Consider the following 15,168-nt stretch of genomic DNA (forward strand, 5'->3'; position numbering starts at 1 on the left):
CATTGTTGGCTGTGTTGTCAATGGATTTGATAAAAACTGTTCAAAAGGACTACCTAGGAAGATACAGCATAAATTATGTAGTGTTTCCTCCCAAGAATATTGGTTCCCGATTGAATTCTAATCAATGCTTTAATCTGTATCATTTTAAAGAAAGTTGTATAACTTTGACTTCCTAAAAGATAAAAATGATAACTTAAAAACTTCTGGGGAGCGGGATACAGCTGGGATACAGAGTTAACAAAATGTAATTAATAAGAAAAATAAAATTAGGAAAAAAAAAACTTCTGGTTTTGCCCATAGAGAGGGGTACATGATGTCTTATGATGCAAGTCTTAATTTATTGACTAGCAATCTATTGACAGTCAACCTATGGACTCCCCAGGGGATTGTCCCAGGTACTTGAAATCCTACTATGTATTCTGCTTGTTGGTAAATTCACTAGTGATCATCCAACTCATGATGTACAAACACAAAACAAAGCCAAAGAAGAAGAAGTGGATTAATGGCGTCAGAAGCCTCAGTCTCTCCCAGGAGGAAATAATGAATGCCGTGCACCTGCTGGGCTTGAGACTGCACATTTCTGTGGGGTGTGGCTACAGACGAGATGAAAAGCAGCAGCACAGCGCCAACAACCTAGGTTCTTGTCTCCACTGTTAGCCTTGCTCTGAGAACTTGAGACCAAGAGATCCATGGATGCTGTGTGATGACTAATCTTCATTGTCAACTTGACTGGATTTACAATCACCTAGGAGATTTGCTAGTCCTTTCCAGAAAACATTAAAGAGGTGGAGAGATGCTCCTAGAATATAGCTGACACCACTTCTTGGGCTGAGGGCCTGAAAAAGAAAAGAAACGAAAAAACAACAACAGTGTGAAGGACAAAGCTAAATGGTAGTGTTCGCTGTTCTCTATCGTCTCTCTACTGAGAAATAGGGAGCTTGTTCTGCCACCTAGGCACTATACCCAAGTACAAAGTAAGCAACTGTGGCCAAACCCTCTGAAACTGAGCCAAAATAATCCTTCCTCCGTTAAGTCATCGCTTTCAGGTCTACAAAGCCATAGCAGCAACAACAACAACAAAAAAGTAACTAACATGGGTTCTGAATGTGAGGAACCCACGCGTCATGCTGCAGCTCCTCAGAGCCACCAGCAGCTCAGAGGCAGAGCCACAGCAGTGTTGAGGCTGTAGCTAATTAACATCCTGACTTAAAACCTACACTTAGCTTGGGGCAATGCTTTGGGCAGATGAAGATATGTAAAATCTAAAAATAAATGCTCTTAAATATTGTTTAAATATATTCTAATGAAATTCCTAACTTCTAAAAAAAATGGGTTTATGCTAGTACAGATTTCTAATTTAAAGTTTTTGCATTAAGTCTCTTTAGCAAAAGCCCTTCCAGCCAATCCTGGAAGTTCTCACTTCCACCCCCTGGCCCACATGTGTGTATTATTTATTTCCAAGTCAGTGATAAGAAGATATGATCTAAGTGGTGTATTTTCATGGGGAGTTTGCCTATGAAATTGGAGCAGGGCTATTGCTGAAAGTCCAGGGCGCTATCACTGTTTTCATAAAAGTCATCAAACGATGGCATGGAGGCTGTCCAGCCTTCTCAGAGCACCTTTATTTGTGTTGCTTTTCTGTTAGGAAATACTTTTCTCTGATTGGGATTATTCACACATTCTTTTCATTGGCAGTTGAGTGGCTCAAGACAAGAACTCCACCTTCTGTATCATGTAAGAGCATGCGTGTTTCATAAGTGGCCAACCATAGGCTAAAACTTACTTGATATGGCTTTAAATTTTTATTACTTTCTAGATTTTAGGTGTGTATGTGTGTGGGCGCATGCGTGTGACAGCCCATGTGTATAAGTCAAAGGCTCTTTGGAGTAGGTTCTCCCCTCCCAAAATATGGATCCTGGGAATCAAACTCAGGTCGGTAGGCTTGGCTTCAAGTACCTTTATCTGCTGAGCCATCTTGTTGGCCCTTTAATATTTTCCTCACTAGATGCAAAGAGATGCGAACTAGATACAGAAATGAGTCTTATGCTTTTAAATAGAAATAATACTTCTTTTCCTCTAAGTCACTGGCAGAGCGGGGTGGTTCAGAAAGCACAGGGGTAAAGAGAGCACGTTGTTCTCGCCGGCCTTTACCCCGTGAGGCTCAGCTGAGACGAAGAACTCATTCATCTTGAGTCTCTAACTCAGCGGTTCTCAGTCTTCCTAATGCTGCGACCCTTTAATACAGTTCTCCATGTTGTGGTGACCCCCAACCATAAAATCATTCTCAGTGCGACTTCATAACTGTAATTTTCCTATTGCTATGAATGGTAAGGGAAATATTTTTGGAGACAGAGGTTTGATGATGGGGTCACAACCCACAGGTTGAAAGCAACCTGGCTGATGTCCACTTTAGTAAGAGCTCAGAGATGACAGCTTGTGAGCCCCATCCTAATTTAAATATCCTGGACACCGGGGTACTAAAAAGGAGTGAAACTGGTTATTTTCTCATTTGCTGATTGGTGCCTCTTGTTGCCAATTAAATGCAAACAATGGGGTCACAATCACCATTCCTAAGTGTAAAGGCTCTCAGAAGTCCTGTGATTACCACACACTAATGACACAGCTGCTGGATCAGGATCAGACCCCATGAGAACCTCTGCCTGTCAGGAGTGGGATGTGGAGAGGCAGAGACGGGTTGTCTCTGCCTCTAGCCACCCCATAAACTGCAGCACGAATTCACCGGAAAATCTCAGCCTCCCTCAAAAGTCGGTGATCTTCTCCTATCTTCCTACAGAATAATAATAATAAAAAGAGCACTTTAGAAAAGGCAGGGGGGAGTGAAATTGGTAATTAAATCATGACAAACTCAAAGTAGAATTACATTGTTAGAAGTCAAATAATAGTTATTACTCAAACTGTGAAATAATTGTCATTCATAGAATAACAAAGACACTTTCAGAACGAGAATATTTGACTTTAAAAATCCCTGGAGCCATTTTTAAGTGTGTATTGTAGGGCAGAGTAGAGTTAGTGTGTTACGGGTTATGCTTATAACCTCCTGGTTATATAGCATCATTGTTCCTGGTGAATTTATCTGATAAGTTTTTAATTGTATTTTTTTGTTGTCTCAGTTTATTGATAGCTTTAAAGTGTTTTATTTTGACTTATCCTGTATCCTCAGATATTTTATTCTTCAACCTGGTAGTATATGACTATCACTTTAGTTGATCTTACACAGACCTTCTAATCTTTGTCATTCCTTAAGGCTGTTTGGAAATTTATTTTTATCTTCTTTGTATGAGTGTTTTTTAGGGACATATGTATGTACCCACAGTGACCAGAGCATATGGCCACTAAAACCTGAGTTACGGATGGTTATGGGCCCCTATGTAGGTGTTGGGAAACAAACCTAGGTCCTCTGCAAGAGCAGCAAGTCTTCTTAACCCCTATTGACCTCTCCTGCCCTCCCCTAAGGTTTTCACAATAATAAGTATATATATATATATATTTTTTTTTTTTTTTTTTAATTTCAAAAGTAGAGTGTCTTGGTGGCCATGGCTAAGGGACCTTAGATAAAAATGGCAGTTCCTATTTTGTTCCTATGTCAGTGACATGTTCCTGCTCAGTTCCTGTGTTGGTGGCTTTTGCTGGTTTGTGCCCTGGGCATCCTGGTGACCAGATTTAAAAGCCATGGGTTGGACAGGGCTGTTGTCAGACTCTATTCCTGCCTATTAGTTGTGAAAACTCATCTGGGTTATAGGAACAAGACCTGACATGATATGAAAAATAGCAGTTTGTATCTGGAATAAGTCTGTGACATGTGCACAGGCAGCACTGTGCTTGGTTATCATTTGCTCCTCAGCAAGTTGGAGGTTTTGTCTTCATTGTGCTCCTGTTTCATTCCAAGATAGAGCCCTTAAGAAGTGAAGCCTGCTGACAAGTCCTCAGGTCATGGGTCAGCTGGGGGAGGCCTCTGAAGGAACTACAGAATCCCAGGCCGCCAGCCTCCCTGTGCTCCACTCTGACCCTCCCCATCGCCCTCCAGTGTGTTCCTAACAAGACATCATCCATACCCAGACACTGAACAGTCAGGGCTACCTGATCTTGAGCCGTGCATTGACAAGCCTCTTGTATTTCTACATTGCATGCCTCTGGCATGTCATTCAGATAATGGAACATGGACTGATACACATTTCTAAAGCCTTGCAACACTGTTTTATATCAAAGCAAATGTATACTATAACAAAGCAGTGCAGTCCTTCATTCAGCAAATATTTGTTGAGTGCAAACGTGAGGGCATGAGCTCCAGATAAACAAAACGCTGAAAGTGTGGACCCCTCTTCTAGATGACAGACAAGCATGAAATCTGCTGAGTGCTGTGTACATGGTCCGTGTGCTGTATGCCAGGCAGGCAAGTCCGTAACTACTTGAGCCCAACTCAGCTGTGCTGGAGATTATTTTGTCTGTGACAACAAGAAACCAGCGTTACCCAACTTTCATGGGACCATGTGCTGTCCATAACTTGTGTGTAGGGTTGACTATATGAGGAGAAATGCCATGGGCACTAAATGGAGGAATAAACCCCAGATCACTCCAGTCACTTGTCCACCGATAGCCAAAGGTATTTTTGCTATAAACGGGACAGGAAGACCTAATGTGACTATTAAGGCCCCCTGGGCATAATGCATCCAGATAAAACTCAGAGTATATGACAGGATTTTAATCTTGAAGTCGTGAAGTTTTAGCTTTCCCACTTTCCCATCCTAGCCCCAAATAACATTCCCTTGGTTATTTATTAGGAAGAAAAAAATTGTATCTTCATCTGTCTTAAAAGAGTAGTGAAAACTTGCAATAAAAAACTTTGGAAAAATATTGGGGGTTTTATTTCCTCAATTATTCCAGTAAGGTATTGTTCAAATAAATTGTGGATTTTTCTCTTTATCCCGTTTCTGTGAAATGCTAGCCAATGCAAAACAAAGCTTAGCAAAAGCCAATATATATATATATATATATTCAAAATAAAATAGTTTAATTCTTGTGACTCTTTCCTGCTTGACCATTGCAATAAGGACTCCCATTAAGACCCCTCCGTTCACTACATCAAATTGTCATGCTCAGTGTCACTCTCTCTTCCTTCCAGAGCTTCTTTGAAGGACAGTCTGCACCATGGGACTCTGCTAAGAAAGACGAGAACAGAATGAAGAACAGATACGGAAACATCATTGCGTGTAAGTGGCTGGCAGTGTGCCCCTGACAGGAGCGGCTACCGGGCTCATGCAGTGAGAATTTACCGTGCAATTACTGCCTTCATCTTGGCTGCAAGAGCTAGTGTTAAGGTCTGTGCTAAGCGAAGGAAAAATCGTCTGTGACCCCCAGCTACACCAGTACATCGTCCCTGGGGGCCTGGTTTTACTTTTAGATTTAGGGTTTAGGTAATCCAGGTAATGGTACAATGCTGAGGAGGAAAATGCATTTTGGAAGGAGTAAACATCCCAGACTTAATGCATGAGAATGAGTATGAGAGAATGCGTAGAAGTAATGGCTCACAGCAGGCTTCATGTGCAGAACTCCACACACATTGGTACATTAATCCTCTGGACACTGGGTTAGGTAGGTCAGTAATAGCCCCATTTTAAGGGCAGGAAAGCGAAACTCAGAAGTTAAATGATAGTCTCCGTATCACAATACTCATTAGCAAACGGGCTAGGATTATATCTCAGAAATTCCCAGAGCCTGTGAGACTGAGAGCTACCATCCATAATGCCTCAGACAGCTTTTAAATCGAGCCCAACCTCATTAATGTTCCGTAACCATGCCGAGACTCGTAGCAGATTGATGAGCCTCCTTCTCCCAGGGCTCAGACCATCCATCCTCTGCATTCAACTGCTCCAAGTCATATAGGATGGCATCAAGGTGCTGATGGGCCCGCTGTGGTCACCTAACAGAATCCAGGCTATTTGTGAAGGAGCAGAAAGTAACAGCAGCACGAGGCTGGGCCTGGGGAGTGTCTCGCTCATCACGTCTTGTTACTGAGAAGAGAACAAACTTGGAGGGTACAGGAATTTCAAGGGAGCCATGTATTTGCTTTATTGATCATGAAAGTACAGCTAAATCCTGCTGGCCTGCCTGAGCATTTCTTGGCTTGACAGTACAGTTTCTATGGCAGTGGTGCCCCAGACATCTCCTGTGCTCTTGGAAATGTTCTGATCCATTCAAGTCACAGGTTGCTATATGCTTGGAATGTGGCTGTCACGACTGAGAAACTGATTTTTTTTTTTTTTTTTTAGCTTTTGCTTCGTTTTCATTATTTTGAATTTAAATAGAGTGTGAGACTAGTGGCTGTCATACTGGACAGTGTCTTAGTTGCTTTTCTGTTGCCATGACAGAATACCACGAGCAAGGCATTATAAAAGCAAGGCTTATGAAAGGAAGCATTTAATTTGGGGCTCAGAGCTCCAGAGGTTTAGAGTATGTGACCATCCTGGCGAAACGTGTGGCAGCAGGAAGGCAAGCATGACACTGCAGTAGTAGCGAAGAGCTTTTATCCTTATCAGCAAGTGGAAGGCAGAGAGAGAGAAGCTAGGAGGGCGTGGGTTTTGAAACCTCAAAGCCCATCCCCAGTGACACACCTCCTCTAACAAGGCCACGCCTCCTAATCCTTCCCAAACCATTTCAGCAACTAGGGACCAGGTATTAAACATATGAGCCTATGGGGGCCTTTCTCATTCAAACCACCACAAAAGTACATACTGTTGATATCTTTTATACAAAGAGAAGGGCTTACACAGAACACGCAAGCTTCCAGCCAAGCCTCGCCTTCCCTTCAGCTACCAATAACAAATAGTATCACTGGCTTTTCAAGGGTTTAAATGTTGCATCTGTGTGCTCTGTAGGCTGTTTTTTTTTAAAAACATGCCATGCTTACTTAAGGCTTTGTGGCTGTACCATTGTCATGGGCAGGAAATGTGGACTGAGGTCTAGGGTAGCACTCATTCTTAAAACTCTCTTTTATTTGGGGTTCCTTAAACCCTCTGTCTTCCAACCCCCCAACCCTAGTTAGGAGAGAGAATGTTGGTGGGGAGAGGGGGCTCAGATATCTTTACTTCTTCCAGCTATTTAGGGTCAGTGGGTTCTTGTGGGGGCTATACTAATCTCCGTCAACAGCAAATGCAGCAAGCCGTGTCCTCCAGGCCGCAGTGTTAAAGTGTTCCTCTTCCTCTGTCTGCCCTCAAACGGCACACTGTCTGTCTCTCTGGTCTCTCCAAACTGTCACTCGCCACATGCCACACCTTCTCTCTCCAGCCTCCCCTGTTATCTTTCTCAGAGTCTTAGACCAGGCTCCTCTCCCTGCAGCACGAGGCAGGCCCTTACCAGCTGACCGTGACCACGCCCCGCATAATTATCAGCTGTAGACAAACTAAAGCCCAAACTAAAATCCGACAGTGGGATTAAAAACAAAACATATTTACATGATATAACTGAATTGTTAAAGAAACCAAAACTCCCATTACAGTCTAGAGTTTGACTCCCCCCGGGTGAAGTGTGTCGGCACTCTGGAAGGCTTCATCCGGATTGAACACTGAGAATGCAGAGATCCTGATGTGAGCTGTCCCTGCCCCAAGACACAGTCAGCAAGCACTTGAAGGCCACATTAAAGGGACTTCCGTGCAGTAGAGCTCCAAGCTTGCTTCTCCATAAACTTTAGTTTAATACTTACCCTGGGGGTTACTCGGGAAGATGCTTTGAAGGGAGGGTGTGCGCACATGCGTGTTTGAGTACACATACATGTTAGGGTGGGTATGTGCGTGCCTGGATGACAAAGGAAGCTTTGAGAGTCCTGTTCTATCCCTCTCTACCTCATTCCCTTAACACACAGTCTGTCACTGAGCTTGGAGCCAGCAAGCTCCAGCCAATGTCCTGTCTCTTCCATCCATAGCACTAAGGTGACGTGCAAGTCACAGCCATACCTGGCTTTTTACGTGGGTCTTGGAGATTTGAACATCATGTATTTTTACTCACTGAGCTATTTCTCCTCCTGAGAAACACTCTGAAGTGATTAGAGGAATGCAACTGAGGTTGAGCATTTTCACTCTCAAAATCCTATATCTAGAACGCTCCAAAAGTCTGAGACTTTTTAAGCATATACATAATATATCATATGTGTGTTTATATCCATACATATACATATATATGCAGTATTCTAGAATACCCAACACACTCATTTCTGGTTCCAGCCACTGGTGACTGGAGATACATAACCTGTGAATGCTAACATTTACCACACTGCACAGTACTAAACAGTTTACACAGACTTGTTTACTACATGCAAGGACACTATGAGATAGGAACTAGTGTACGTGTGTGTGTGTGTCTGTCTGTGTCTATGTGTGTACACACCATATGAATGCCTTTTGTCTGAGGAGGCCAGAAGAGGGCATGGGATCCCCTGGAATTGGAGTTAAAGATGGTCATGGACTGCCATGTGCTGGGAATCAAACCTGGGCCCTCTGAAGGAAAGGCCAATGCTCATAATATCTGAGCCTCTCTCCAGCCCCGAGAGACACTTATTTCAGTGTCTATTTTAAAAGCTGCACAACTTGGGCAAAGGAGAGAAATGTGGTTAAGGACTGAATGTGTCCTGTGTCTTGGAAAATTCACTCAGAAGTGGAACAGATTTAAATCTTGCTGATACCAGGGTTTCCAGTCTGAGAGCCAGACAGGCCAAGGCAGGCAGGAAATAACAGGGCTCGGGCCATCAAGTGGCAACAGCATTGCAAAAGGCCCATCTGGGACCCAAGAGGGATGAGCAGGATGATCAGGAAAGACCCAGGAGGAAGAACAGGAAAGCATAGAACTTGGGATTAGGGGACAGTTAAAAGCCCCCCCCCATGCTTTTAACTGAATGACCGACTGTGGGTGAATCACAAACCTACTTAATTTCATAATTTTCTGAGAACTTTACCTTTTAGAGAAGTGAATCAAACATTAAGATGACCTCATTGCTCCCTGTGGTGAGGAAAGGTATGTTTTCTTTATCACCACTCCTGTGTTGTTCTTCTATAGCTTAGAAAAATCATGGGGTCATTTAAAATGAAAGACTGAGTGAGCCAGTATTAAGGAGTCTGGAGCTCCCCTCGTTTTCCTCAGGTAAACACCTGCCACCTGCCTCTTAATCATCACCTTCATTGTGGTCAACGTGCTAGCTCTGTACAGGCTAGGCTGTGGCATGCATCTGTGTGACATGGCCTCGCATCTCACATTTTCAGCTTCTGGGTGCCCTCCATCCTGCCTCTTCTTGGTCCTCTCTCAGCATTCCCACACTGGGCTGCCTTGTCTATGTGCCTTTCCAGGTTTGGTGTCACACAGAAACTCCCCTGCTCCAGCTGTTCCATCCAGTCTCCAGCATTCTGTCTTTCTGCAGCACCCAGGAGCATCTCCCGGTGCTCAGCTTCTTTCCTTCTAGCTTGTTCCATTTCCTAAAATATCTCTAGATTTGTCTGTTGTTTGTAACTCATTGTTTATGCAAACATGTTTTATATGTCTGTGTATTGTGTATTTATAATATAGCATGTATGTAGACTGTGTAATTCTCCTTGGATTTCAGTTATGGTGGGGTGTCCAGGGCTACTTGCCCCTGGGTAACTGGGTTCTGGAGATGCCATATTGCTCTGTCTTTTACTTGCTTGAGCTTTTACGCTGGCCTCTACCCATTGTGTTATCTTAGGTGTTTGGGGTTATTTTCTGGTTGCTTGAGCTTTTACGCTGGCCTCTACCCATTGTGTTATCTTAGGTGTTTGGGGTTATTTTCTGGTGGTTCCTGGGGATCCTGTGGTGGAGAGAATCCCCTTTGCAGAAAGCTGGTTTTTCCTGAAGAATGTCTTCTCAGCTTTTTGGGTATAGTCCCTGGATGGCTGGTGTTTTTTCAGGAGTTGCTCACCTCAGGGATATAGACCTGAGTGGTAACTGTGGTCTTTGTTAGTCGAGAGGGTTCTCCTTTCACCCAGGGAAGTCCTGAGGGCAGCTGCCCTGTTTCTGGGTTTCTTGTTGCAAATTTAATGATCAGCTGCTGTGACCCAGTTGGACATCAGGTGCGCCTCAACTGTTTGTGCCTGTGTCTGGAGCACAGCTGAGTGCTGGCGCCTCGGCCCCACTAGACTGCTAGACTTTTTCTAGGGAAGGATTGGGTGATTTAGGTCAGTACAGTTTCCTTCCTTCCCCGTGGATTCTCTGGAGACACGGACTCCTAATGTCTTTTTTTTGCCCTGGTGCACACTGCTCAGTGTCCGCCAGCTGGCTGGCCACAGAAACTGCCTGTGCCTGGAGCACAGCTGTGTAATGGCGGCTCAGTCTCTGCCAGCTGTCTGGTGCGCAGAAACTGCCTGTGTCTGCCTTTGCGGCTTTTGGGGGCCTGAGTGCCTCCCTAAGCTGGGTAATTTTCCGGGGACCTTTTCAGGTTGGGGGTGAGCTGAGTGCTCTGAGATCAGACCCGCCGTTTCTATCTCCGGCGGCGAATCAGGCGCGCAGGCAGGCAGGGCTCTGTGCCAGAACCTGGGTCCCCGGCTCTGGCTCCGGGCTGGCTCCTGGGGTGCCCGTGGAACCCGCCCGAGTCTTTTCCAGGGGATGTCTGGGTGACCTAAGGCCGGTCCCAATTGTTTCCTGTACCCTGGGGTTATCTCTCGACTGAAAATTCCAGTCTCTGATAGTGTGGTGCACACGGTTCAGTCTGGAACCCTGACCAGAGACACTGGCTTGTGGCTCTGGGCTGGGGCTGGGGCTGGGGCTGGCAGCCGGCAGCCAAGCATCTGGCGGAACCTGGATCTCTTCCGCGGTTTAGCCTTGTGAGTTAAAAGCTGATTGAATCCCCCACCGTGGGGTATCCTCTCACCTGGGAAACACAATGACTGTGTTTTATGGCCGAGAGTTCTGATTGCTGGTCACTGTGCTGATCCTGCTGTGCTGCTGCTCAGAATGAGAGTCCTCCCGGCGCCGCCATCTTGCCCCTCGACTGTGTAATTCTCTACAGGGCTCTGTGTTGGCACATCCTGAGATACTGATCACATGAACAACCTGCCAGTTACTAATGTTTCTAAACCATAATGTCCAGATCCTTAGAACTAGATCCTTAGAACTTAGTACTCTGTAGGTAGTGATTCAATACCATACAATTGTGAGGAGAAAGCACTACCTTTGTCATAAGGAGTAGAAGCACCTGACATTGTCCTCTGTCCCATATCTGTGTGAGTCCGTGTGATCTGAGAGCAGGGTCGTTGGGGAGGGCACCCATGAGTGAGTTGCCTAAGCCATTTTTGTGAACCCCCTAAAGTGCTTTTTTTTTACTAGTCTGAGTAGTACCACTTAGAAACTGCTTCATTAATGTGGGGGGCGGGGGGGGGGGGAGAAAACAAGTCTTACCTATTCTGGACAATGTTCAAAGATTCAAAGAATGAAAACAAAGTGAGAGTCCTTACCTAACCTAACCCACGTGTATGTCCACATGTGTGTAATGCTTGTATCTTTAATAGACATAGACGGCAGTTGGCCTTCTGCATCCCTAAAGATTTTTAGAAATACAGAAAAAGGCCAGTTCTCCTTACTGAGATGTCTGCCTTGCAGAGCCAAGGCACCGGCACAGCCCCTCCTCTGGGCTTGAGGAATTGTGGGATTCAGTGTACATATCATAGACATTCTCAGCAGTGCTTTCCAAAGAACATAAAAAGAGCTTGTAATGATCACATTCATTGTTTCGAAACAGTGTTTGCATATAAAATGGTGTTAACGGCGCCTCAAAACTGTTTATTGGCTTTGCTCTTAAGTAAGTTAAACTTTTCCTTTATTTACACTATAAATTTGCTGAGCTAGCCCTTTCCAAATCGAAGCTAGCATTCGGTCCGCCATTACCATCACCACACACATAGATTCAGCCCTTCTAATCCTCTCAATGATTCCCAGCTATAATTAAGTCCAAGCAAAGACAAACACCAAATCTCCCAGCTAACGAGGCAGCCCCTTTGCAGCTGCTTCCCATCACGAGGCACTGGTAGTGGAGAGGCAGAACCCACAGGCCCTTCCCAGGCCCACTCTCGCTCTCCTCCTTCTGCCATTTATTCAACACATACATATTTAGCTACCACGTGCCTGGTCCTGGGTCAAGCTGAAACCCGTCTTTCCACATACGTTTATCATCTGATTCCCATAAACCAGAGACTGAGCAGGGAAACAAACAGGATGATGGCAGAGCTGCAGAGCAGACTGGGCGGTCACTAGTAGCATGATATAAAATGTGCACTGCAATGAGATGCTAGAACCAGAAAACAGAGCAAGGAGGGCGATGCGCTTGCACTTGTGGGGTGCAAGTTTGTGCGTTTTTAGAATGCGGTCCAGGAGGGCCTTCCTGGGAGGGCACGATGCAAGCCAGAGCTTGAAAGCAGAGGATGTAGCAGCCATTGTAGGACGTGACTGCAAGGCGAGAACAGGAGGCCAGCGTTGCCAGAGCAGAGAGGCTGGAGGGAAAATGCAGGCACGAGACACTGGGGTAACTTCAGTGACAGAGTCCCTGCCCTCCTGAACCTAAGAGTCACAGGGCAGAAGCTCAGGTAGCTGGGAGGAGGAGCAGAATTAAATTATTATTCTTGATTACCCAAATGAGACAAATACAAGCTAAGGGCACAACCAGTGGTCCACAGTTCAGTTAAAGCTTGAGCTGTGGAGACTGACTTATTTGGAGATGTGGGAAGGCCTCCCTGAGGATGTGACATGGAACGTGAGATGATAAAGGAGTAATGAATGACCTTATTATGATACCAGAATGGTGGGAGAGGGTACTTGAGTTTGGGGAACTGAAGAAAGGCTATGTGGGGGGAATGGGAAGCTCAGAGTTAAATCACATAGAGAGAGGAGGAGGAGGAAGAGGCTCCAAACCATATGCACATCAAGGCGTTTACTCTTTATTACGCAAACAGGGGAATTTTACTAAATGAGTTTTTGTTGTTAACCAAACACGCATTGGAAATTGTTAATCAGACTTCGAAATAGAAAATCTGTCAGAAATCACTCAGTTAAGAGATCTTTAGTGGGCCAAGTGAGAAAATGTATGTTGTAGATTCAAGGAAAGTAACTGACCAAAAGACCCAGGATAGAGTGTGGGGTCAGACACATAAAGGAGTTACAGACAGACAGATAGGCAGGTGGGCAGCTGAAGAAGAGATAAGGCGTAGCCTTGGGGTAAGCAGTAACACGGGAAGCTTATGGGTGCAGTTAGGAAACATTCTGAGGCATTCAGATGAGTTGTTGAACGGTTAAAAGGACTGCCCTAAGAACGGTAGGAAGCAGGCCTGGCACCAGAAGTGAGTTAGTGAATCTTGGGGCAGATAGGCAGCCTCAGACAGTGAGAGTCGGCATAGGAGCAGAGAGCACACAGAGACCCCAGGAGCCACCCAGGAGAGAGGAGGCGGTAATAGTGACCCTGCTGAGCCTAGATACAGAGGCTGGCTGATGCCAGAGTCCTGATGGAGATCTACCTCATTAAAGACTGGCTGGGTGCTGATGGTGGCAGCGAGCACATCCTTCCTGGGAAGGAAAGGAAAGGTCCTTTCTGAATTTGCCCTCTGTTGGAGCAAGCCCCACTTCCTCGGGTCATCTGCTAATCAGTAACTAAGAGAGGGTTGCTTGTCCTCATCTTTCCCTCCAGATTGCTTTAACCAGAAACCCAATTTTGATGACCCAAGTTGAAGGCCTATTTTTCCCAGGAGTTTTTGCATTAGAGCTGAGTTCTTCTGTCTCTGCTAATTGAGCAACTCCAGCAGATCTGTAAGGACCATCTACAATTGCCATTCTCTGGCTTAGCTGCAAAAGCCAGGGCAGCGGGAAGGAAGGGACTAAAGGGTTTTGTTAGATGAGGAGGAACCAGGATACAGGATCTGTTTGCATTAAATTCAGGAGGACAGACCATGAGGATTGAGGTAGCATGTTCAGGGAGACAGGGACAAAATCAGGAAAGTCAAGGATCCCCAGAGGGCTCTGAGCAGTACAGAGACTGTGGCTGAGGAAGTAAGTGGAGAAGCCACAAACCAGGCAAGATGCCAACCAACCAACAGCAGAGGGGATCTTCATACAGAGCCCCCCTGTGGTCAGACCCAGGGCCACCTCCTCTCCCTGTATGTCTGGGGAAGACAAGTGGACTCAGACAGCGATGCGCCAAGCGCTTCTCATAATGACGCTCACTTGACCCCTCTCACAGGCTGTACCTTGCAACAGGTGCAGCAGAGTCCTCGGCCAGATGTAACTGCAGAAGGAGCAAAGCCATTCTTTGCAGAAATCACCGGGAATTAAATTAATTTCGAGTCACCTCCCAAAGGCCAGATGTTACTTCGGTCACTGTAATTCCAATTCAATATTTAACTTAACTATGCCATCAATATTTAGCAGAGAGAGAGAACTGGTTGGAGATGAAAGCTTGTCAATTGCAGGCTTCTTTGCTGCCGCTATGGGAATACCTGATCGTGCGCAGGTTAAAACTGTAAAGCCATTACCAATATTGCTCTGCATAATAGGAAAGCATGAAAGCATTTGCAGCTACTTATGGGTATTTTAGAATAATGTCATTTAGTTAAAAGGTATAAATACAATATTTAGAGGATCTGGGGCAGAAAGACCCATTCTACTTCTTTAGTATTTTTTTCCTAATTCCTCAGTGGTTTCCTGAAGTTTGTTTTTGTTTTTGTTTTTGTTTTTTTGTGGGTTTTTTTTGTTTTGTTTTTCCCATTGACACATAATAGTTTTACATATTGATGGCAGTACGGTATGACTTCCAGTACATATGCACATTACATGAGGTAATCAGCCTTTCTCCATCCTTACATGTTTATCATGGGACTTTGAACCATCTCTTTCAGTTCTTGACAAAATATGCAGTAAGTTGTTGTGAGTGATTATCATCACCGTCACGCTATGGAACGTGAGTACTTGCTCTCCTTGCCAACTATATCTTGACACCTTTGTTCAGCATCATTCCTTCCCCTCCCGTCTCCTTCTCAGCTACATGTATAGACCTGCTTTGGCACCACATGACCCACCTGCAGCACATACAGGCACACATACATGTGGAAAGCACGGGCCACCGGTAATTATTCAACAGCAAGTGGAAGTTTTCATAACCAGGTCTTCATGTGC

At 45.0% G+C, this 15,168-nt stretch overlaps 1 protein-coding gene across 8 annotated transcripts in view; it reads left to right on the forward strand.

Annotated features, from left to right (window-relative positions):
• Ptprm (protein tyrosine phosphatase receptor type M) overlaps positions 1 to 15,168 on the forward strand; it is a 674,808-nt gene that overhangs the window by 576,536 nt on the left and 83,104 nt on the right. For all 8 annotated transcript variants that reach the window (XM_060368219.1, XM_060368222.1, XM_060368217.1 and 5 more), the window contains one exon: positions 5,141 to 5,228. In XM_060368219.1, the coding sequence (XP_060224202.1) occupies positions 5,141 to 5,228 (88 nt within the window). The remainder of the gene's footprint in view (positions 1 to 5,140; positions 5,229 to 15,168) is intronic.

The sequence above is a fragment of the Meriones unguiculatus genome, chromosome 15 (assembly GCF_030254825.1).
Source record: "Meriones unguiculatus strain TT.TT164.6M chromosome 15, Bangor_MerUng_6.1, whole genome shotgun sequence".
In the NCBI taxonomy this organism is placed as follows: domain Eukaryota; kingdom Metazoa; phylum Chordata; class Mammalia; order Rodentia; family Muridae; genus Meriones; species Meriones unguiculatus.